Source organism: Grus americana, chromosome 1 (assembly GCF_028858705.1).
Source record: "Grus americana isolate bGruAme1 chromosome 1, bGruAme1.mat, whole genome shotgun sequence".
NCBI lineage: Eukaryota > Metazoa > Chordata > Aves > Gruiformes > Gruidae > Grus > Grus americana.
Window position 1 is genome coordinate 195567945 of NC_072852.1, and position 25406 is coordinate 195593350.

The 25406-nt window shown below is 38.4% G+C and overlaps 1 protein-coding gene across 4 annotated transcripts; it reads right to left on the bottom strand.

Annotated features, from left to right (window-relative positions):
- On the bottom strand, positions 1-19677 carry USPL1 (ubiquitin specific peptidase like 1). Of its 4 annotated transcripts, none has more exons than XM_054837616.1 (10): positions 17957-18092; positions 17712-17783; positions 12248-12343; positions 11498-11626; positions 9704-10361; positions 7373-7459; positions 6817-6946; positions 5439-5564; positions 4649-4809; positions 1-3490 (listed from the first exon to the last, which is right to left on the bottom strand). In XM_054837616.1, exons 3-10 carry the CDS (start codon positions 12248-12250, stop codon positions 1587-1589), a joined length of 3198 nt encoding a protein of 1065 aa, XP_054693591.1. In that variant the 5' UTR covers positions 12251-12343; positions 17712-17783; positions 17957-18092; the 3' UTR covers positions 1-1586. The 4 variants fall into 4 exon arrangements, with proteins under 4 accessions (XP_054693591.1, XP_054693589.1, XP_054693590.1 ...); XM_054837614.1 differs by having other exon boundaries at positions 12177-12343; XM_054837615.1 differs by lacking the exons at positions 17712-17783; positions 17957-18092 and adding an exon at positions 18591-19677 and having other exon boundaries at positions 12177-12343.
- Positions 19678-25406: the final 5729 nt, after the last annotated feature.

Genomic DNA, 25406 nt, shown 5'->3' on the forward strand with positions numbered 1-25406 from the left:
TTGTTTGTTTGGTTTTTTTAATAAGGGAAGTCACAAACGGACAAACATTTCACCAGCAGTACACCGGCACCGTACATTCAGAATTCATTGATTTGTTTTCTATTGTAACATTACCAATTACAACATTTAAAGCAGGAGCTCAAGTTCTTTACAAAGACTTATATTTCAAGAATGAAACCATTCATTGTCTGAAGTGCCAGTTTGATAAACATGTACGTAATTGCTATAGAAATAGCTTGGCAAGGTGAGTTCAGTGCTACTGACAGATTTTCAAACACTTTTTAAACCTGGTTCAAGCAATCCAAGACCATTTAAATCCATAGCCGTGCCTTGTCATAACAACTATGTTCAACTGCACCTATTGGAAGAGTAAGACTGAAGACTTAATGTTTTGAACTTGGGATCTAAAACAATTAAAAATGCAAAATATCTCTAAAAATGGCTGAAATAAAGACTTGCTGATAAAAATCCTTGTTATTTCCAAGTACAAGAAAAATGTACAGCTAATCTAATTCAGCATATAATACTCTCAGGTCTGTGTCTATGAATTTAAAAAAGAATCCCATTTAGCAAAACGAAAGCTATACAAATCCAGAAACACCAAGATGTGAATCCCGCTGCTTACTCACTGCTGCCTCGCCACCTTTTCCATCATTTTCTTCCTATTGACCTTGCCTCTCCTTGGCACTCTCACATACGGACAGGGGAGCACTGCTCTAGCCATGAAAACCTCCTAGCGACAACAGTAATGGGTGCTAACTTACAGTTAACTTTCATTCTTAGAAACCTTTCTTTTATGACTGAATTTGCAGCCACAAATAACTAAAAGTTACATCTGATATTCTTTCTTAGTGCTGCAAACTTTGATCCAAATCTTATTAATTTTACTTAAAAAATAACCTGGCTCAGAAGAATATTCTGCCAAATTATATTTTCAGTTACCCGGGATGAAAACTCAGGACATGCCATAACTTTAAATAGGAAATTTCTACCATTTATCTGTCCTTCCTTGGATCCAAGGGGTTTTTACATCAGGGTGAGCTTGTTGAACAGTAATTCTGAAAAGAGTAGAGTTCCTAACAGAATACCAGCCTTGAGTTTAGTGTTGCAAATGATCTTTGTATCAAAAGACGCAAACATCCCTGATTACAGAAGGTACTGGGTTTTTTTAATGTCACACAAAAAGACTTCAGGAGTTGGGTAATCCTGTAAAATAAATCACTACTACCTAACTAATATTTCTTACACCATTACATCATCAAGACTACTGAAGTTTATTATTTCTCAAACTCCGTAGAATATGGATAAGTTTTCCATATTAAAAGCAGCAAAAATTAAGACTCATAGGACCATTAAAAATCATCATCATACCTGACAGCTAAAATAACTGCTTCTCAGAAAAATAAAATGCATTAAAACCTTATTTGTCTGCTACAATAACATTTTAAGAACAGAAACACCTCAAATGTAAATTGTTCAAGTACAGCCAGTGTGCAATTAAACTAGTTAGAAAATATAATTTAATAGTGCTTTGTTTCAAAATATACATAATATTGAAAAATACTTAAATCCAAGAAACCGAGTATTCACCAAGTTTCAAACAGAGTTTCATCAAAATGAGGTAAATCTAGGTCACTTGCCATTGAGCTTGGTGCTGAAATGGAGAACAGGTCTTCAAGGATATCTTCCCTTGTAGGGCTTTCAAAAGCAAGTTTTTTCACACTAGGTTTGCTTATTGTATGAAGTTCCGAATTACTGTCCTTTACAGGACTGTAATAATTGTGGTCCTCACTTGTCAGTGCTGCGTTTGGCACACTGGTCTTCTCATCGGATGCTGTTGTTGCCACACTGCTATCCACCATCTCCATATACATACATTCATCTTCACTTTTTGAAGCCTCTAAGGAAGCAACAGTTGAAGTAGGGGACAACAATTCTGCCAGTATTTCATCACTGTTACTATGGCTAGTGCACCCTGATACAGAGTTCGCATTAAATTCAGATTCATTATCTGCAACATCAATCTGATACTGCAGTTCCTTTAAAAAGCTCTGCAATAATTCACTGTCGTTGTGAGATTCACTCTGTGATGGGGTGCTTACATCTCCACTCACAGGTTTTTCCTGTTTCATCTGTTCCACTGCTAGCCTATCCAGTGAAGCCAACTTCTTCTTCTTAGCATTAAGTTTTCTTAACAGTTTTAGGCGAAGTTTTTTTGTTTTGTCACTATCTGACTCTTCTGCCTTCCCAGAGTTACAGCTAGGTGAATGGAACTGAGTCACTTTACCTGAGGTACTGAAGACACTTGCTGACTTATTCCAAGTTGGACCTTCAATACTGGTTTGACTTGCTGTTGGAAGACGAGTGCTTTGAGAAAAGCCTTTGAAATTCGATAAAGGATGAGTATTGTTACTCTGAGGAACCACTGACTTTGGGGGCTCAGTTGTTTTTTTTGTACCTTTGCTCTGAAATCCACCAAAGTTACTTGCTCCCTTAACTGGCAACCGCACTTCACTTATTTTTTGCATTGAAGGAGTTTTGTAACTTCTCTCATTCTTGAGAGTTGAGGCACTTGAAGGCATGAAAGAAGAATTCTTGCTTAGTAATTTCTTTACCCAACTTCCTACAAATCCTCTTTTTTGGTCTTTGTGTGAAGGTTGAAAGGAATTATTGGCAGCAGCAGAATTGGCAACCTGAGAATTAACTACAATTTTGCTTGCATATTTCAAGTCAGGTGATTTTTGTGTGATATTCTCTACTGGTGACAACTTCTTGCTTAGCTGTAGTTCTGAATTTAATCCATGTTCTCTGTTAGGTAAATTAGTTCTGTCATCCATTCTTTGAGCAAGCGATGAGTCAGATGGGCCAGGGTCATGTTTTTTGGGCACGGGAGGAGTTATATTTTTTGGGTTCGATTCTTCTAGAGTTAAGCAAATGCTGGAATTTTCACTTAACTTGCATTTATTGTTCATAGCTAGACTAGTTCCAGCAAACTCTCCTGTATGTGGAGTGTTAGGTGAAAAAGCTAATTCCTGCTGTTGCAGTGCGTCCATTTCAACAATGTTATTTCCCACTATCTGTCCGTTCAGCAGTGATTTATCTTCTGAGTCAACTTGAATTTCTTCAAGCATCAGCGTTACAAGATCATCATGTGCCAGATTTTCTGAACCATGAAAAGCAGTACTTTCATCCTCAGCTACCCGCTGCTGTTTCTTCTCTGGAGTTCTTGCAGAATCCTCTTTGTGATGCTCTGAAGGTATTTTGTCTACAGTGTTAGCAAAACCACCATGCAATACTGTGGAATTTGACTGTACATTATTAAGAGGAAAATCTTCCGTATTTTTACTCGGGAATGGTGAGTTCAGTTCTTTTGGCACATGGGATGTTTTCTTTTCCCAGATAACAATATGAATCTCTGAAGGAGGAACTTCAAATCTTTTATGTCTCTTGCAGTATGGCCCCTTTAAATCATCACATTCAAGCCAAGTTCCTGAAAAATAAATAGCAACCAATGCAGAGACTCAGAGACTTTTAAAATTGAAGTCACTAAACTCAGACACTTGTCAGATATTTTTATTGACCCATTCCCCTGACAAGCAGAAAATAAACGGGTTTTCTCCATTCTTTATTACATCGGGGAAAACTGGGAGATTTCCACTGTAAAAAGATTACACACAAGCAGCATTTGCAGCAATATTATTACAGGTCAGAGTACGTCAACCAAAAAATGAACATAAGGGTTTTTTTGTCTGAGCTAATGATGCTGACATCTTGTCTGGAAATACCTGCACAGGTCTGAGGGAAGAACCACCTCTCAAATTAAGTTTCTCTGTAGACCTTTACATTGCCTGGGTAGGAGGCATGGGGGTTTAATAGAAACTGCTCATTTTAATAATCTGCCGCATCACCTGCAAATTGTTCATAGATCATGAGCAAATATTTTATAGCTTTAAGAATTTAAAGATAGGTATATATGATGTACAGGATGTTCCTAACTAGGCACTTCCCCGATGCTTCCTCTTCCTATTTCTTCTTAAACTATGGCAGTATGATTTAGACAATTTTCATGTTGTCTTGATAAGACTGCAGTCCGTTCTCTTTACAGAAGCATGAGAATTAAAACAATTAAAACTTTTCATCTTCTGTGATTATGGAGTTCCCATCAATGGTACAATCATCATACCATTAGAAATGTTTCTAACATGGATTTGTGCCTCAGGTGCAGTAAAGTTCAGAAATGAAAAGAAACTTCATTAATGCTGATAGTTCTATAGGTTTCCACGCTTCCAGCCACGAATGGATTAACTGGCTTCAAAATGACCAATACCATTTGTCCCACAGCCATGCTCAGACTGTATTTTTTAACTTTTACAAAGATATGAAAGGAAACAGCTCTACCCAAATAACGTTTGTCACCGAGTACTGTGTAGGACAGAACATCGCTGAACAAGTCAGTTAAACCAAACTGAAACCTTCGCCCTGAGTAACAAAGTTCCCACAATTATCCACAACATTTTAATATGAAGTTTAGAATACAGACAAAAGAAATCCTTGATATTACATATGGACTGTTGAGACTTGCAGTAACCCCTAAAACGGTATTTGATGTAGACTCATGAAGTATTATAATAGAATTTATGGTTCTTACCATCAGTATTCAAAGACCAGGTTATGAAGTGCTTCTTATCTGTCTGATACTGAACAATAGACGTTATTTGGTAGGTGTCGTCTTCAAACTGAAATGAATAGCTCTTCAGGTTGTTATGTGGCAAGCCTTCTACGAAATGTAACATTAATACTGAGGGTACTCTAATAAAGAAACAATAAAGAATCAGTTTATTACAACAAAATAGTGGCAAAAGTTCCTAATGAAAAAGTAAGGCATCTCAAAGAGTATGTACTCCTGCTCTTACTATTCTGCTTCCATACAGAACTCTTCAGATTGCACAGTAGTCAAGGGATAAGAATACCCTGACTAGATATTCCATTTTGTTATAGAGGAAAAAACCACCACCACATAAGGGATTTTGGGAGTGGGAAAAGGTGAAAAAAATGAGGAAACAACTGTGCCATAACCACAGTAGGAAAGGACACTGTTCCCAAGTCAAACTAGTAAACAGATGATGAGACAACAGTTTTATGCACCAATGGCAGGGGTTGTGGAGAGGCTGACACTGGATATCAGTTGACCTGGCTCAAACACATGTGCTGCTCAGCATGTTAAACATTGCTCTATGTTTCATGTTTATCAAACACTATTTGCCATTTCAGCATTTAAGAATGATCTAAGATCTTAAAAAGTGAATATTTATCAGAATGTTAAAATTAGAATCTCTGTAAACCCAAGATAATAGTTTGGTTTTGAAAGTGATACGTTCAATAAATGAAGTCTCAGAATTTTATGTACTGTATTTTGAAGATCACATATTCAAACTTACTTTTCCAAAGTCATCTGTCTTCTTTGAGATCTATCACTACAGTTATTACATGGTCCAATATGAACAGCATTAAGTGGATGCCAATCAGGGATTATATTGGTGAATGTTGTTAGTGTTTTCCTAAATCTGGACACACACGCACACAAAAAAAGAGTAAGTTGAGCTGCTGATCAGAAAACAATAAATGTACAGACTTTACTAGGAAAAAAGTTATTAAAATGTTAAGACAAAGCCAAATTCTATTCATATGCATGCCATTTGTATTAATTCCACTGTGACTGCATCACATCAAAGTCAGAGCTGAATTCAGTTCTGCCAAACAGTATCAGTCACCATTTGTTCTGGCAGCTCTGTGGCCTTCAATTTCACATTATTTGCTCTTTCTCCTTTAGCATGTTATCTCTGTTTCCTTTTCAGCATAAGACAGAGCTTGTACCAGGAACCATATAATTTACTAGCTAACACAGAATCTCAAGGAGAGAAGCAAGTGGTAACAAATTACCTCAGAATCTGTTATACAAGGTCTTGTTTTCAAAAAAACAAGTACATTCAGAGCAGAAATTACACTGAGGTTATATTGTATGAAAATACAATGTACGGGATATTAAAGTGAAATAACGTAGTTTATTCATTCATTAGCCACAGAAAGGACTTCCTTTATATTCAACCTAACCAAGATTTTTCAACTTTTTAAAAAACACACAGTATGCAACAAAGGCTCTTGAACACATCCTATTAACCAGGACTACACATGAGCTGGCAGTGTAACAGATAGCATTAATCTCATCTTACTTGGGGATCTAGAATTTTATTGTATAACCCTAAGATAGTGGAGAGAAACAGGTATTTCTCAAGTGATCTGTCTTCTGAAGGTGTCTCTCTTTTTCTGCTGACTCTAAAAGGAGCCTAAATGACTAGCTTGTACCTACAGCTACACAGAACTAAATCAATTCTCAAGAAATTACTTCCCTGTAATACTATTTCAAAATAGATAAATTATGTGAGAGAATCTCTGATTCTTTGTAATCCAAGTGAACATTACAGTTATTCTTCAATAGCAAAAGTGTACTAGGCATATATTCTTTAGAACCACAGCAATTTGTATACTCTCAGCAAAATATTAGAGTAAGCATGGCCAGGGAGTCAAGGAGTTACTTATTATTTCTTTCTTTCTTAAGTGATAACATGGTTTCCTGAGGAATGACATAGTAGTAAATTATTTGCAAATGCTAGCCTAAAAAAGTGTATCACGTAAAACTTCACCAACAAGCTTAAGCTGTACAAAACCTGGAGATCTGAAGCAAATCAACTATTATATGGAGATTTAAAAAGGTACGGTAGAATAGTCATATAGAAGCTACTTAAATAAAAATCTCACCGGTCCTGGTATTTGTAGCCACAACATACACATTCAAATTTCCATGAAAATGAATACAAGAATAGTTTCTCAGCTTGTTGATCCAGTTGTAAAAGTAGAGGGAATGCAAACACTGGACTGTCCTTCTTACCTTCAAAGATGGGGCAGAAAAAACAGTCACTGAATATTTGAAATCAGTTTTCAGTACTTCAAAAAGGAAGAAGATAAGCTCATTGCTATGATTTTAATTCCAGTTATCCCTTCAAGGCTGTATTTATAATCCTCACAGCAAGGGAACTGATGCATGTTATTAGGTTGTTATCAATGACAATTTCATGACCGCAGCATAGTTACAAAGACGAGAATACGCTCTCTAAAACGTCAAAAAACAGTCAAGGGACAAAACAGCTGATAACACTGTAAAATATGTGTATGTCACCAACAAAAAAAAAAAAAGTATTTGCAAGCTGTCTTGGATGCATACGTACATACATATTTTTATGTATTGACATACTACAACACTTTATGTGTAGAGTTTCCTGAAAGTAAGTACTGAGATGCTGCACTAATTACTCACCCAATTCACACTTAAGCTGAGGCTGAAGCTGTGTAAAAATTCTGTTTCTGATTTCATTGAGATGCGATTCTACTTTTGGAAGAACATCTGAAGAAAAAAAAATACATATGCTTTCATGTATTTTTGTGTAACACCTCCACCCTTTCACACACATATGTACCCCTACCATACACGCATTCTCTGCAAACTGACATCCTTCATATCGACATATTTGCCTGAAACTGTTGTTAAATAGCCAATGCTTGGCGTTGTTTTTAAAATTACAGAAGAATTTACACAAGTTATACACATTTTACTGCAGACTGCTAACCAGAAATTACTGGACCTGACTTAAATTATGTCTAATAGTCCATACTAATAGCTAGATAGTAATGACATTTAAGGATAATGTAATAAACATTACAACCCCCCCCCCCGAGATTAAGAGTAGATTTTAAAAACTAAATATTAATATCAAAAGTGTAAAAATTTGCTTACATGCTTTGCAATGATGTTATACAATTCGTAATAAAAATTTTTTATGTTTTGTTCCAGATTAAATAATAAATTCCTAAGTCAGCCTTCAAAATAGTAACAATCATTTTTTAAAATAGTGTACATTATATATCTTAATATGCATTTTAAATTTACAAGTTACATTGTTCATACACAAACACGTTCTTTAAGCACAAGCAAGAACATAACTTCTACACAATCATTATCATAACCTGCACAAATTAAAGCAAGATTATGGAATATAAAAATATAAAAGAATAGCTGTGGAAACTATTTCTTACTTATAAAACCTATGTATATAAAAAAGGTAAAATTAAGTTTCTTGCAGCTCTATTGCTTTTGATTGTTTTTAAAAACAACCATACATAAAAGATGCTGAAAAATTATACAGAAGGGCAGAATAAATACTACACCTATTCTCCACAACAATACTCTTCATCCAGTCCCTGCTCCACTGTTGCCCAAATAAACTAATTTGTTTTGCAGCAATTCCTGGAAATAAAAAGGTTGAAGTTATCTCAAACGACACTATCTTCCAACACCCCTCCGAAGGAAAGCAAGCTAACATCCCCATTTAAGGGCTCTTATGCCCAGAGCCCCTTTGTAAACACAGCAATAGCACACCAGAGGGGAAAGAAAAACACCTCAGGCAGGTTCTGTGATGGTAAGAGTACTTCCAGGTAATAGCTGAAAACCTAAAAATCAAGCAGCCTGACTTTCTGGCAAGCAGAGTATATCAACTACTTCAGAATTTCTTTGGATATTTTTTCTTTCCTCTGTAAAATAGCATGTTTTCCCTGCTACAAAATGGATTAAACCATTTTTTATACACCTATTATTTTTCCCAGTATGCTGTTCTGGGACTATATATATACAAACACACACTTTTCCTGGAATGTCTATTGAAAAAAAAAAAATTCATGAAAGGTACTGGCTAACCACAGATCTGTATTAATTTTCTAACAGATGATCTTTTAGAAGTTCAGACTTATGACAGCTATGAGTCAGTTCAAGAGGACTAAGAAAAACAGAACTTAAGAGTCTTAAACTGAATCCACAGAACCTAAAATGATCAAAGGCCATACTAGTAGATAACAGTGGCACATCCTCTGCTTCCAGCTGTGCTGCCTAGAAGGTTGCCCTCAGCTGCCCATCACTGCCCCTGTGCTTGGAGGTTGCTGTCCTCGAAGCTGCTAAGCTGCACATATGAGTACTCACTAACCCCTTCCAGACAACATGAACCAGGTTAATGTGTTTGGCTAATTTTGACTGAAACAGGTTAGGAAGCAACAGCATCCACAGCACAGCTTGCAGACCTCAGGGGAAGCATTCTTCCAATGAGTGCAGGGTGCAGCTGGAGCCAGAAGAGAACATATGTTCCCAGCTTTACTATTTTTGGTGTGACAAGGCAATTGCCCATTTACACAAGGATATACACCACAACAGCAATTATTTTTATGATTAAGATTAGAACAGCACCTAATATGTTAACCAACAGAGGGGAAGGAAACAAAGTAAGGCTCAATTACACAAACAAGTCACAAATTCTCTATGTGGGATATGACCAAAAAAATTCAAGAGATGCTTTGGTTTCGATGCTTTCAAAATGTGCACATTTGCCCCAAGAAATGCACATTTGCCCCAAGAAAAACAATTTCAGAGGTTACTGGGATTCTGTGAGGTAAAGCACACTACTCTGCAAATTCATGGGAATGAGTTGTAACTCATTCCTTTGTGATCTTGAAATAGGAGACACACATATTTAAGTGCACTGTACTAAATTCCACATATTTGTAGCAGTCTGAATATGAAGAAACAGCAGCTAAATTTACTCACCTTTTACTTTAGTCCTTTTACAGGTATTCAGAAGCATTGTTGCTTGATTATATTTTGTTAAGAGTTTCTGGAGTAAACATTTTCCATCATCACACTCTTCTGCCAGAGTAGATTTTAATGTTTCTAAGTGTACCAGTGCTGACAAAATACAATCTAACCAACAAAGATTATGCATGTTTCTCCACTGAAGACAAAAATCTGTGTTATTAGTGGAACCTTTATCATCTTTGAGCAAAATTTCAGATGTTGTCGAGCAAAGTTCAGAATTTGGCAAGAGTTGTGTTCTGGGACTAGAAGTCTTAAGAGGACTTTCTGGAGAGTTGTTGGTGTTGGCGGTTGTTTCAAACTCTACCTTCTGCATGCAGGACTCCACATTGTTACTAGGTTTTTGCTGGTCATTTTGTAACACATCACGTAGGCTTGACTTGGGAATACATAAGCTATTCTGATAGCATTTGACAACAGGGTCTGCATTAATAGTGTGCTCAACATTTACCACATTATTAGTTCTTGCGTTTTTTGGATGTGATTCAACAGGAGAAAAGTCACTGATATCACACAATTTCCTCTTCTTATGAGTAGATGGAACTTGATGATTTTCTGAATCAGCAGAAGTAATTATGCTGTTTAATGGTTTATAACCAAGTGGGTAGATACACTAAAGGAAAGAAAGTTACAGTGAAATCTACAAAGCAACTTCAGGTTAACAAGAGCTAAAAAAAGTACAAACCATACTCTTAAAATAGAATGTAGGACTTCTGTAAACTGATATTTTAATGAAATCAGTACATAAATTCAACATATGTATGACAGGAAGGGTATTTTATCCAACCACTGTCCTATAAGCAATTGTGAAGTAAATATATCAGTAGTGATAATCAACACTACTTTCCACTAAATACTTCCAACCCCTGAAAACAACCTGAATTTGCTGAGAAGAGTTCTCTTCACTTATTCTGCTAAATCCTCTCCTTTAAGGTACAGATTTGGTATTATCATCTTATATGCCTGAGAGACTACTTTTGCCAAAACTGGCAGGATATCTTTCAGGTTAGCCCAATGCATTAGACCAGGTGTTGGTAGGGTCTTACATGCATGGCTATTCTGCAACCAGAATATAGTCAAATCTGCTATTACCAATCTCCAGAATGATACTATGATTATTTAAAAGCAGGGAGGAATGGGAAAAGCAAGTCAGAGACACATACCTAGCCTAGTCTCTACTAATTTAAGGGCACCAGATCATACGGAATTGCTGTACCCTCCCCACAAACATGGAGAAGTGGAGAAGGGAGAAGCAGCAAAATTATGACTCAAATATTAAGCAGCACAGAAATCCGGCTAAGATTAAACTTAAAAGGGAGAAAAGAAAAACATTGTAATTGTGATTACAAACCTATTTGCATTAAAGAAGGGAAAATGGCAGATTCACATCTGCCAGAGTCATGTATTAGTTACATGGATCATTAAATTTTCACCTTGTATTCGGATTCATACAAAGATTTATTTAGTACCACTTGTGTTCCCTTGTTACATAAATGAAACCCTCCTTTACTCATTTTAATCTACTCTTTTTAATTATTTAGGGTAACTAGGTATGCCTAAATACTGCATGTACACAGGTTAGTTATGTTTTTGTCTATATACAGGCAAACATCATCCAGCATACGGACTCAAAGGGGTCCTATTTCAACAGTCTGGTTACCACCAACAAAATCTTGAACTTAAAGAGGTGTAACTGCTGAAGGTAAAGGCCTCTGCATAACCAAACAAAACTTTTAAATAGTGTAATACCTGAGGATTTTCACAAAGAAAAATGGACTCTTGAAAATTAATGCGGTAAGTCCGTAAAACTTGGATCTGGCCCTTCTCTTTGCAGACTGGACAGTACTCAGGTGCGGTTGTCTCCACAGGATTACAGTTCTTAAAAAAAAAAAAAAAAAAGAAAAAAGAGCAGCATAAACTTAGGTATTTCACATATTATCCCAAGGTGAGACACACATATGTCAAGATAGAAAACCAACATGCAACTTCTAAATATAATACCTAATACAATATAGAAAAGTAAACTAGATTTATTTTTTTAATATTTATGAGAGTAGAGTGTTCCAAATAAATTTATCTTTTGAATTAAATATTCAAATATTTAATAAGGTATCTTTAGCAAAACACAATTATGCAACATTTCATTCTACTTGAACTAAACCACCGGACGCTTATTGCCAGGGAACACAAGCTCAGATCTTTGAAAGAACAAATAAACTTTCATAGGAATGCAAACACCAGTAAAAGTAGTGCCAGTAAAAAAAAACCATAGGCACAGATTTACTTAGAATAATCTTTCGCCATTGTTATAGATTTCCGTGGAAAATAATTTTGAGAAATTTTTTTGTAAAATTAAGACCAATTAAAAATCTCTTAATGCAGAGAAAAATATGAACTTTGCACACATGTAAAACAAGTTTCAACTGACTTTTCCCAAATACCCCACCATGTGGAGTGTCGATTTCCCTATACCAGTCCCTTCTCCAATCACTTGCAAACCATTTGTAGTCTTCTGGGTATCCATCATTCTGAGCCACTGGCTAATTTATGTCACTTGTAACAATGTCATGACCACTAAGGATTTTTCAAAGACTCCTGAAAAATAAGAAGTGAATAAAACAATTAAAGAAAAATGAGATTAAATTTGGGGAAAAAAATATACCAACAATAATGCAGCCTGTATTTTCTGTGAGAATGAATTCAGGAAAGTATTTTCTTAACTGAAAATACTTATTTTCTAGTGCAGATTATGAACTCAAAACTTTAAATTAGTCACATAATAGATTTAACAGCTTTAGGCCCTGAATTTGCAAGCTTATCTATTCTTTGCACTCTACAAGGTTTCACATATTTTCCAAGGGCACTATGCAGAAATGTAGATGTCTTGCCTGGGCATCTCAGCTTACTGCACCTAACCCTCAGAAAGGACAAACTTCTTTAAAAATGGCTACAATAAGATTCCATACAGTATAGATGGCTGCAGAGGAACATTAAAAAAAGACAACCAACCAAAAAACCCCCACTGTTGCATCTTTCAAAAGTGACTTTAGTGCACAATAAACTATTAAAAGTTTATCCTGCTAGTGTAACAATTTTTAACTACCAAAGGGCACCCTGCTGTTACTGCCACTTTTTGGAAACTTCTCCTAATGTTATTTTAACAATGTTATAGACTTCCTAGCAAACTAAAGCTCTTCCACAGTATCAATGCTGTATAACTCTATTGCATATTTTAAAAGTGACATGGAATATTCTATTTCAAATGATTTCACAAATTCAGGGCAAATTTTGCCTTTCTCACATATCACACATACACACAGACACATTTGTGGAGGACAACTTCAGTATGAACCAAGTACACATCAGAAGACAGCTCCTTAAGTCCATTCCTTCACTGGCACTGAGGCTAACTACACCTGAATCAGCCAGAAAAACACAAGAGGTTTAGAAGTACAGGGACCCAATTCTGCTCCTGCTGACTTCAAACAGAACTAACTAGAATAAATACATATCTCTTTAAGATGCAGGAGGAAGTCAACGTAAGTTGAATTGCAAAGTCATCAATATACTAGCTTTCCTTCAGCCATGACTGTTCCCTTTGCATTACTTCCACTGAATAACATCCTCTCCCACAGTATGATGTCCTGTCAACCCTTTCTTACACTACATCACTAACTCATATTATAGTTCCTTTCAAAAAAAAAAAAAAAGAAATTTCCTGAAGCATTCTTGGAGACCTGTGTAAATACCAGTTCAACACAAAACCATTTATAATACTGGGCAAGGAGAGACCCTACAGAACTGGACAGAATGCTTAAAACCAACAGAGCATGAATAAAAAAAAGCACAGTAGGAAAATGTAACAACTCATTTCAAATCATTACCCAATGGTAACTTAAGAGAGGGTCAAAATGAGATGATGGTGTGTCCTAGTGACACTTTCATTGTATTCAGCAGCACTTTTCAGAATTACTGGGCTGCAGCATGTACAACAGTATATCCTAACTTATAAAACTAATGGTTGTAACGGAAGGTAAGAACAAAAATATTAACCCCTGTTCCTTAATGTGCGTGTTGTTTTCAAAGTAGAGTTGGAAGGTGTACAAGAAACAGCATGGTCCTGGGCTCACTCAAGGTAAAAACTAATGAATTAGCTCAAAGTATACAAGCTTTTTGGAATATAGGGGAAACACAAGCTCTCCACTTTTTCGCACAGTGGCAAAAGCACTATCTCACTCTGACTCAACTCTATTATCATATATTTAGTCTAGCCAGGAACATGATTTTTTTTTTATATACAATTACAAGTTGTGCAGATATCACCCACACTAAAACACATAACTTTACTCTCCATGCTACAGCTAGTAAGAAAATGTCTCTAATTTGTTCAAGGGACTTTTGGTCAATTCCTTGGCCTGAAACAGTCTCAGCTCTCCAGAGTAAATAAAATACATAGATCACATGACTGGATGCCTAGGCAATTTCTCACCACATAAATACAACACATGCCCAAAAAGGTTAGTAACACTAACAACCTGCAGGTTATTCCTTTTTAAGCATGCCTTGGTTTTATAAAACATATTTATTTCTTTGCAAGTCCCTGTTTTCCCTGTCACCCCTCTCAAAAGGAAAGCAAGTATTTTTTTTCAGTTGTTTTCTGTTACTTCTGCTCTTCTTTTTAAAGCTTAAATACTGTTCTGAGAGGTACAATACCTCGCCCAACTATAATCACCCAGCAATAGTACTATAATACTGGCATCCAAGGCTTTTATTGCACTTATGATTATACTAAACATTTTTTAAAAATATTATTAATTGTCCTTTTATTTCAAAGACATAAAGACAACAAGCAAATAAACCAGGTCTGCCAGTACTAGATACAGAGTGGTACCAAGTGGCCTGCCTGTACATTTCAGCATTTGTAACATTACAGCAAGTTATTGCTGATCTTTGCACAACCTACAAAAATCGGGCATCAGATCAACAGTTGCCAAGAAAAACAGCCAATTAAAAGACTGCTCTATTAAGTACTGAAACAACCCTTTGTAGCAATGTGTAATATCCATATTACAGATGGGAAACTACACAGGAATGTGCTTTCAAGCTTACTGGGTCATGTTTTAAACCATTTATGCTACTTTCCTTCTTTCATCCTGGATACTTGAAAAATGTAATGCAAAATATGCTATGGACCTGGTATAATTATTAAGGCTATGGTTATGGTTCCTTGAGCAGATGAGTTGATCTAGCAGCTCACTGCTGCAGAATAGGGAGGGCTCTCTTTTCTCTTTCCCCACCTTCCCTGATAGCTCACATCATCAGACTTTCCACATGCTAACTGAACTCACAAAACAGCAGAAAAGTCAGCAAAGCACAAGTATTTCTGCTATTCTAGTGAGTTAAATTGGCCTACGAAAAGGTCTGATGACCTACAGAGCTGACAGCAGAAGGCAGAAAACAAGGAAAAAGTAGAAGATTGGAGAGATATGGGTTTGACGGATGGACTGCTAGATGGCTAAGGAGTTGGCTGGATGGCCATATCCAAAGAGCTGCAGTCACCAATAATGAGTGGTGTCTCTCAGGGGTCTGTATTGGGAACAGTACTGTTTAATATCTTTATTAATGATATAGGCAGTAGGATTGAGTGCACCCCCAGCAAGTTTGCAGATAACATCAAGTTGAGTGGTGCAGATGATATGCTGGAGGGAAGGGATGCTATCCAGAAGGACCTTGAGAAGCTTGAGGAGTGGGCCTGTGTGAACCTCACGAGGTTCAACAAGGCCAAGTGCAAGGTCCTGTACATGGGTCGGGGCAATCCCCGGTATCAATGTAGGCTGGGGGATGAAGGGATTGAGAGCAGCCCTGAGAAGGACTTGGGAGTACTGGTGGATGAAAAACTGGACATGACCCGGCAATGTGCACTTGCAGGCCAGAAAGCCAACCATACCCTGGACTGCATCAAAAGAAGCACGACCAGCAGGTCCAGGGAGGTGATTCTGCCCCTCTACTCTGCTCTCGTGAGACCCCACCTGGAGTACTGCATCCAGCTCTGGGGTCCCCAGTACAAGAAAGACATCAAGCTGTTGGGGCAAGTCCAGAGGAGGCCACAAAGATGATGAGAGGGCTGGAGCACCTCTCCTATGAAGACAGGCTGAGAGAGTTGGGGTTGTTCAGCCTGGAGAAGAGAAGGCTCTAGGGAGACCTTATTGCAGCCTTCCAGTACCTGAAGGGGGCTTATAAGAAAGATGGGGATGGACCTTTTACCAGGGCCTGTAGTGACAGGACAAGGTGTAATGGTTTTTAAATTTAAAGAAGATGGATTCAGATTGGACATAAGGAAGAAATTTTTTATGATGAGTGTGGCAAGGCAGTGGAACAAATTGCCCAGAGAAGCTGTGGATGATCCATCCCTGGAAGTGTTCAAGGCCAGGTTGGATGGGGCTTTGGGCAACCTGGTCTAGTGGAGGGTGTTCCTGCCCATGGCAGGGGGTTGGAACTAGATGATCTTTAAAGGTCCCTTCCACCCAAACCATTGCATTATTCTATGGTAAAAAGGACCTGGACCTTTTGATAATAGTGAGCTGTACCTTGGGAAACTTTATAAATAAAATCAGTTACAAACTGCAGTAAGCAGGTAATTACTGATTACATTACAGTGAAGAGAACATCTCTTTGTTTAAAGGCTAAAGGGACACTTAAAAATTACTTTCTTGTAAATCACCTTACAAGTCTTTCCTTCATCAAGGGGATATTGATAAGATGAAAAGAAACAAACAAAAGTCTGAGGAAAAAAAGTGAGAAGAATTTCCATTGTGTTATTTGTTACCTATCCGTTCTTTATACAAGAAGAAATCAGATTTCTAAATTTTTTCTTTATCTGAGGTCATAATTATAAATATTCAAATCACAGACCAAAACAAACAAAACCCCCAATTTTGGCCATAAAATTTATTCCAATGTAGTGCAACAGTAACAAGACATCATTGCTGTCACAAAGTAACTCTCTCTACAGCACAGCCAGTAGGGGCTGGGCAGAGTTGCAAATCTCCCTTAAGTGGACCCAAATTTCTTTTCCTGCAAGAAGCCTCACACAGACTAAGGAAAATAAAGATAAAACAGATGAAGTTGCAAAAGAAACCAGCATGCAATGTTATTACTCCGCTGTTCTAAAAGTTTCTTCTATAGTCAGATTTCTCTCAAACCTCCTTATATCAAATGCTTTTATGGGTATACAACAAGGGACAGGGACTACATGTTTTGTTGACAAATCATTCAGTCCTTCTGAAAAAAAAATGAGTTAGTGTGGGAAAATACGGCCTAAACTAGTGCAGTTTATTATAGCTGCAGCTAAGAGATGTAAGATTTCAGGAGTGGACTTTGGGTAGGCAGAGCCTCAGTCTCTGACCCCAGGCAGTGGAAAGGAGAGGCCCAGGGGTGGGATGCCAGCTAACCAGCTGCCAGGGCTGTGCTGCTTGCTGGCCTTCCTTCAACACCAAGAGGCGCTGAACTGTTTCAGATAAACCTATGGTTAAACAGCCTCCTTGGTTTTTAATCCACGTCCAGAGTGATCCATATGCTATGGAAAGACTGTAGAAGAGAAAAAGTGTTTATAGAGTTAACTGTTAGAACACAAGAAAACTATGCAAGGGGAATATACGTATCTACACACACGCACCAGTACCTCACCAAGTGTGCCCTTTATGGAGCAGTGCTTTGAGCCAGCGTTACCCGAGCAGAGGGAACGCACACCTTAACCGTACAGCTACTGACATGAAATACTCAGTCGGCATTTAGAAACCCGTAAGGCACCCGCTCCATCACAGAAGAGGCACCCTGCAGCCTGCCAAAAGGGCTCGGCGTCGCCCGCAGAGCACCGCGCACCCCCCCCCCCCCCCCAGCGACAGCCAACCGGCCTGCCGGGCCCCGCGGCGGTAACACAGCGCGGCCCGAGCCCCGCTCTCACCTGCTGGCTGCCGCCGCGCCTCAGCTCCCCGCGCCGCCGTTCCCGGCCTCCGGCGTCGCGCTCCCCAGCGCCCTGCGAAGCACAGCCAGCCTAGACCCGGGCTCGCTCGCCCACCGGCCGCCTCCCCTCAGCGGCCTTCCCGCGCGGCCCGCCCCCGCCGCACGTGCGCTCGGCGAGCGCAGGCGCAGCCTCCCCCTCCCGCGCGGCCGTTGAGCGCCGACCGTTACGCGCCGACCGTTACTCACCGGCCGTTACTTGCCGGCCGTTACCTCGGGGCGGCCGGCGCCGTCAAGCGCGGCCGGCGCCCGCCCGCTTGCTGCTGCTGCGCAGTTTCCGGCGCGTCCCCGCGGCCATGCCAGCCCGCCCCTCCCCGCTCCCGGCAGGCAGCGGAGGCGGAGCCGCCAGCAGGCGGGAGCGGGGCTGCGCGGCGGCGGTGATGCGAACAGCGCCTGAGGTATTCTCCTCCCCCCTGCCCTTCCTCTTCGCTCTCTCATGCGTAGCGGTGGGAGGGGACGATCCGGGCCGCGGCCTGTCCGCCTCCGTGGGGGCCGGTCCTGCGAGAAGTGAGCGGCGCGGCGCGACGCTCCGCCACGTCCCCGGGCGCCTGAGCAATGAGGGGGCTCGCACCTGCTCCCCCCGCGCCCGCCGGAGGGGAGAAGCGCGGCAGCCGGGCCCGTTGCGGCTCACTGTCGGGAAACGGCAGCCCTGCGGCCTCCCGGTAACGGGAGGGACTGCGCTGCCGCCTCACAGCCGCGTCGTTCCTGGCAATGCCTCCGCGCGTTGCTTGGGGCAGGGAGTTGAGGATTAATCTGCAATTCATTGAACACATGCTTAAAATCACGCCCAGGGTGTGGTTTAACCTCGTCCGAGGTTCGGTACCTCGGGTCTTGTCTTTCTCTCCTAGCACCGAGACGCTGGTTCTGCCAGTTCTGCTTCTACCGAAGTGCTGCGGTGACGTGCAGGCTCCCTTTTAAAAATCTCTTCTCTTAAGCAGCCTAGAGTTTGCCTTGCAGTCGGTTTTGGTGGTTTCAGTCTCAAGAGGTTGAGGTGATGTGGGGCTCTTGGTCTCAACGAGCATTTCTGCACTAGCAGTCTCAGGCTGAAATATCTTGAGTATTCGGTGCTAGCTTTTGAATCCATATTGGCCCCTTTTCCTTGAGCGTGAGCTACAAGGAGCTCAACAGCAACGGCATTTAGGTCAGTGCTCTGCTTCAGTTACGTCAAGAAGGCTGTCAGCATGGACCGAGCCAGCGTGGTCCCTGGGGCTGGAGGATGGAATGAGTCAGGAAATTGTTCTAGTGATAGCGCAAAAAATGCCTTCTGTCTTATTGCCTGCCTCTGTGTTGCTGACGCCATACTCTTGCTTGCATTTATAAAAAGTGTTTAGCATTGTATGATTTCTGGTGTGAAATAATCTGTTAGTATGATGGTTCCATTGTAACATCCATAATCTAGCTTTTTGCTGTAGTTATTCCTTTAATTTGTACAGCAATGTTTTGAAGTTTGAATTAATGTTTGAGAGTATTTTGCTCTATTGTCAGAAGTTGTTTGCCTGACTGGAGAAAGATTGTAATGAAACTTGGTAATAATTTTGTGAAGAGTACTTTTTTAGATTGATCTTGGGTTTTGATTCATTAGTGCTTTCACTGTGGAGAATGTATTTTTGTGTGTAGTTTCATCAGGAGTGTAAAGCGCTTTTGGGTATGTTGAGTAGGAGAAGGAACTGACTGGCTTTACAGCCATTGAGACTGGTGTTTCTACATACACGTCAAATGCAGCATGTGTATTTAATCTTTTTTTTTTCCAGTTGCTCTATTTGACTGTTAAAACTGGCCAGATAATACAATCCATTGAATAATGTCGTTAAGTAGTTTCATTAGGTAGTTGTATGTATGCAATGATTTTCCTCGTGGCATTTTAGGACTGAGTGTTGTGGTTTTAGACCTATTAATACTTATTTATGGTTGAAATACAGTGTTTGGATATATGAAAATTAATTTATGCTCTGTTTATTAATTTCAATAATAAATTTTTAGCTGGTTTGCATTGTAGTTTAAGTTTTTACTTTTCCCAGGAGTCCATTCCACCAAGCATAAGCTTTTGTTTCAAGTGTATACTGCCTAACATGATGTGGTAAAAGCTGTTCGCTAGTGTGTATGTGTTTGTGCTCTAGAATGATTAAGTAGATGTTTTTCTTCCTTGTTAGCATGGACTGACTTAAAAAAAGCTCGAGTATAGATTCTAGGTCTCTGATCAGTTAGAATTCTTGACATGATGCTGTTAAGATTTTTAAAGCTACCTTAATGCCTCCATTTTCTGTTTTGTCTCATTCCTTCCCTCCTGCCCCCAGCTTTTTTGGTAAGTTCAATTCTATTTGGGGACAGACATTTTAATAGGGCCTGCAGCAATAGGAAAAGGGATAATGGTTTTATACTAAGAAAAGGGTAGATTCAGACTACATATAAGGAAGACACTTTTTACAGTGAGGGTAGTGAAACACTAGAACAGGTTGCCTAGGGAGGTGGTAGATGCCCCATCCCTGGAAACATTCAACGTCAGGTTGGACAGGGCTCTGAGCAACCTGATGTCCCTGCTCGCTGCAGGTGGGTTGGACTTTAAAGGTCCCTTCCAACCCAAACCATTCTATGATTTCAGGTATTTTCTAAATACTGTTAAGTACCACAGCATAATTTAATGGTATTCCTCATTTTTTCCTCCCTGACATTCAAGTTGAATAAAGGAAAGCTTGGGCCAAAGAACGAATCCAGACCTGAGTTTTTCCAGGTGTTTAAGGAAGAGAGTTGCATGTTGGCAGAGATAAGAAACTGAATTTTTTTCATCACACAATACAATAGAACTTCATTTGGCCTGAACAAAACACTTCTAAAGCAATAATTACTACATGATGCAAACTCCAGAGTCACCAGGAATTGGTTTGGATGTTCCAGATGTGAACTGGTAATGATTTTGGGATCTATGTTTGCTCAAACATTATTTTCTCTGGCATGTTTTGTCAGTTTGACTGGATTTGGTTTAGATTTAACTAACACCGTATGAGCACACGGCTTATTTCTGGCTTTAGTGACTTCTGTCTTTACCTTTTTAAACTGTTTTTTGTTAACATAGAAGAGTTTTCTGATGCAATTTTTGAAGCTGCTTTGGTTCAGGCAAGTGAACGTACATATCTGATTTAACTTTCTGAATCACGGTATCCTCTTGTTACCCTCTGTTTTCAAGTATAATTTGCCAACTTTATGATTACATTGGCAGTAAAGACTTTAAAACAGTACAAGTATTAATTAATTTTAAGTTATTATAATATTTCTAAAAAGCATATCTGGAATGGCCACTTTCCATGACTGAAGAATCTTGGCATGTACATCAAGCATGTGGTCTAACAGGAAAAAAACACTTTTTCTGTTAGCATGTTCAGATACGGAGGAGAAAAATTAATCATATAGAGGCTCCCTTCAGCCCCCAAGTTGAACGCTAAAATGAGTCTTGTTTAGGCTTGATATATATGTTGTTTTCACAGAGTAACATATCTGTACCAGGAATCACTATCTGGAAAATAATTATGAATGTTGGGGCAATAATATTCAAGGCATATATTTAGAAGATTGTACTCAGGCTGAGAACATATGCTATTCATGTGTGTCTTCTAAAAATATTTTCACATGCAAAGTACACACCCGTTGGCTGCTTACTTCTAACCAGATTGTTGCTGCATGATGGTCCCTGAGAAAATGAATATGGAGTGGGAGGTACCAGCTGAAAACTTTTGCTTTGAAGGCTTTGTTTCTCAGGTTTTATGTTTGCTTGGCTTTCCTTCTTCTTTTCCCAAAAACTGACAAAAGAACATTAAAATTTAAACTTGCAAAGTGCCATTTTGGAAATGTATGAAGAATATAGTAACTAATTAATTAAATATCTACATCTTTTTCTGTTTAATGCCTAAATACGTTATTAATGTTCTGTTGTTAAATGTAAACCACAGAAAGCTTACAGTCACGACAATCTCAATTTTGATAACTTTTGTGTATATAAAGTCAAGATTACTGTGATTGTAAACTTTATTGCATTTCATAACTAATTTTAACTCCACAAACTACTAACATTACTGATTTTAATGTGTACATGTAGTAACCTTTGGCTATGGCATCATAGTATTTTAACCAGAGAAAGGGAGATCTTTTTTGAGACAGAGGTTATAAAACCAGTAGCTAAAACATGAGGCCAGGTTCTTTTTTGTCAACTGCTACCTGTTTAAACCTCTTATAAGATATTTTTATGTCTTCCTCCCCCCACCTTTACTTTTGAAAATAAATGCTACATTTTTTCCCTACTACGGTGTCTGTAGCCTTGCCAAAGCAGGAGAAATCTATTCACTGCTCTGAGTTAAAGGTAGACTTGCTTTTCTCTTGGGTCTTAAGAGTGGCTCTTATTTTGTCATTCTTAACAGGAGTATCATCTTCGCTCTGTAGCGAAGAGAGAAACTGAACACTTTAGGCCTAATGCAGTATTCTCAGAAATCATTGCAAAGATTTCCATTTGGGAATTGCAGCTGGCCTTCAAAATACTTTTTCTTAATTTTCATTCTATTCTTTGAGTTATTTTACCTCCCTGTCCTACAGCCTGTAGGCTTCTGACTCCATCCCAGTAGGGAACAATAGCCAAAACTTAGTAGCTTTTGGGTTTTCAGAAATGAATTATTTTCAGGAATATTTCTAGTGGGAAAGTATCAGAGATGTAATGTAGCTTCAGAAACCCGTGTAAAGATGGGTGATGTTTGGTATGATCATGGTTGCTGCATTTGTGTACTTGTGTCCTTAGGATTCTTCTAATAGCTTAGGTTACACTCCTGTGGCATCCTGGTGTTGCATTGCTACTCTTAGCCAGCATAAATAGAAACTACATTTTAATGTTGATGGAAGAAATTGAATTGGACCCAGCATGAGATAACAAGTCAAACAAAATTTATGTCTCTGTAAGGGCAAAGATCTTGGCTAGCTTGATTATGATGGTAAGGACTTTAAAAACTGATGTGGAAGTTTGGAGATGTACTGGTTAAATGACATCAAAATAAAAAGGATTAGAGCAAGCAAAGTGTTTTTGAAATTAAGTGAACAAATCATGGATAATATTTGATGTCCAAATATGCTATGTTGGTTTCTGGTCTCATATTGTGTGGTTTGTTGTTTTGTTTTGGGTTTTTTGGTTCTTTTTTTTTTTTTTTTTCCAGTTGGTGTTGCTCTTTAAAGGCGGGTTATATTTGACTGTCCTTTTTCTTTGGCCTTTATACTGACTTTCTATTCTTCTGCATGAAAGTCTGAGATTTCTAAGGAGGTTTTTTTTTTTTTTCCTCTCCTTAGTTTTGATTATAGTTTAAGTGATTGACTTATGGCAGAATTCAAAGACGTTTTATCAGTAAGGTGTTTCATTAGGTTTTATTTTCAGCAATAGCACCTGAAGGCAGTGTTTTACAGGACTTAGGAAAAGAGGGATGATGTAAAATGAGCTGTTTCTCTTTTGTGTGTATTTATAAAAGGAAAATCAACTGTATCTATGCAAGTATACAGTATTTGATGTAACATATGACTCTTTAAAAAGGGATCTAACTGTTTCATTCTGTTTTCAAAGTAACATTGAAGGCTGGCTGTTTTGTTTTCTTGAAAATAAGGAGTAATCAAACATATTAATTAAAGTCAAACCCTTGTGACTCTTGGAAAAAGTTTCTAAATCTCTTGCCTGCAGAACTTGGTTCATATGTTAGCAGAACAAAGACAATTCAGTAACACACTTGCTGTCCAAGAAATTAACCAGTTCTTGTTACAAAATATCACATGCCTCAAGACTTTTTCATGTATTTCAGTTTCTGGTGCTTTCGAATGGAAGGAGGCTCTTCAAGTAAACTGATTCTGTGTTGTAAGATGGCAGTCCATGCTGAGAAAGAAGGAGGAGCAATGATATATTTCCTGAAAAGTTTAAAAGTGACAGATTATCCATTCTTACTTATCTAGTTAAACTTATACTGACATATTGTTACCTATTCATTAGCGACTTTTCCCTCCGGTACTTACAGACACTTGAGCTAAATTTTACCACCGTTATCTTGTGGTCCTTTTCTTATTTTATTTTGGATTTTTTTTGTACTCTTCAATCCCATCTAGAAAAACATCCTGTATAAGGATGCTAGTACTGTTATAGCCACTGACGCTATGCATAAGCAGAGGCTTCAGTTGCTGGCCTCTCTTTCTAGTAAGTGCTGTATAAATGCAAAGGAAGACTTATGGTTATTCTGAAGAGTTTAAAAATTTCTGTCCTTTCTCATCTTTCTTGAATTGCCAACATATTGCATGCTTTCCTGATTTTTGATAGAATTGCATGAGTCTAGGTAGTTTGTTAAACTTGGTGGGACTAATTCTGTGTGAACTTAAAGCCTTTGCAAAATCTTTCCTGTTTTTGAATTATCCTTTGCTATTTTTTTTAATATCTGAAAACATAGAATCAGGTTTGGTGTTACTGTGTATTTGTGAAACAGCTAGTAAAGCTGATGGTATGAATTCATGCCTTAGGTAAGGTTAATCAAAGTAAATATTTTGTCTTTATGAAGTGCAAGACATAGATATTTTTATATGTCAGTTTTTATTTTGTGGTGGTGCTGAAAGGCCACATCATGATTGAGTTTTGTTATGCTGGTTGCTGTAAGAATACATGTGGTTCTTCACCCTCAAAAAGCAAACATTTTGGGCCTGGAGACCATTATCCTCCTCTAAATAAATAAATAAATAAATATTTTTTAAAATCCCCAAGCTGTTTGTAGAGCATTTTTCTATAATTCTTAAGTCCTGTGTTGGCCGGGGATGTGGGAGTGGACAGGGGCAATGATGGTTATGACAAAAAAAACCTATTACTTTTTTTCCTCTGGAGCCTAAAATATCAATAGATCAACTTCTAGCTGAAACCAAATATTAGTACCTTCTTGTTTGCTGATGTAAATTTATCACCTCTCTCATTCTCATGTGTTACAACCTACTAGCCTGTTAAATGCTTCTAATTATATGTCCTCTTCCCTGTCAATCTCTCAACCTTTCTTTATACTTTAAAATTAAAGATAATATGTTCCAAAACTGTGATAATGTTCAGTAATTGTTCTGCACAAAGCATAGTTTCTACCTTTGCCTTTAGAACAGAAGGGAATCGCTGTAATTGTCCTTTTCAGTCTGATAGTGGTTTTTTCCTTATCAGAAATGTTATTAACTAGCCACGCTGGTAATTTTCATATAAGCTGTGGTGTGTTAATGCAGAGGTGTGATGATGTCATGTCATATGTATACTGATGTTACTTTCTGTATACAATATAGTATAATTGACACAACTTTTTTTTGTTTGGTTGGTTTTTTGTTGTGTTTTTTTGTTTTGTTTTGTAGTCAAAGTTGTCAGGAAAGTAGTTTCGCACCTTGGCCAAAACTCAAAACCAACCATCTGCTTTTTATATAGCAGCAGCACCTAGCAAGATTTGGGCATATCTGTCTTTGTAAAATATCATGAGAGCATGTCCTTGCAGTTTGTTCACTCCTCCCTCAGACAACACGACAGGACAGTGACTTGTTACTTGGTAGTCAGGTATTGAGCTTCCTGTCTCAACTAGAATGCCAAATACTATACAAGGTTCCATAAACATGGAAATGCAGT

Excerpts from the sequence above, each read along its gene's own strand:
- USPL1 (XM_054837615.1), bottom strand. The coding sequence starts at position 12,275 with ATGATGGATACCCAGAAGACTACAAATGGTTTGCAAGTGATTGGAGAA. Across the intron at positions 7,460-9,703 it reads TAAAAGGACTAAAGTAAAAG|ATGTTCTTCCAAAAGTAGAA; the intron begins GTGAGTAAATTT and ends TTTTTTCTTCAG. Across the intron at positions 4,810-5,438 it reads AGACAGATGACTTTGGAAAA|AGTACCCTCAGTATTAATGT; the intron begins GTAAGTTTGAAT and ends TTTCTTTATTAG.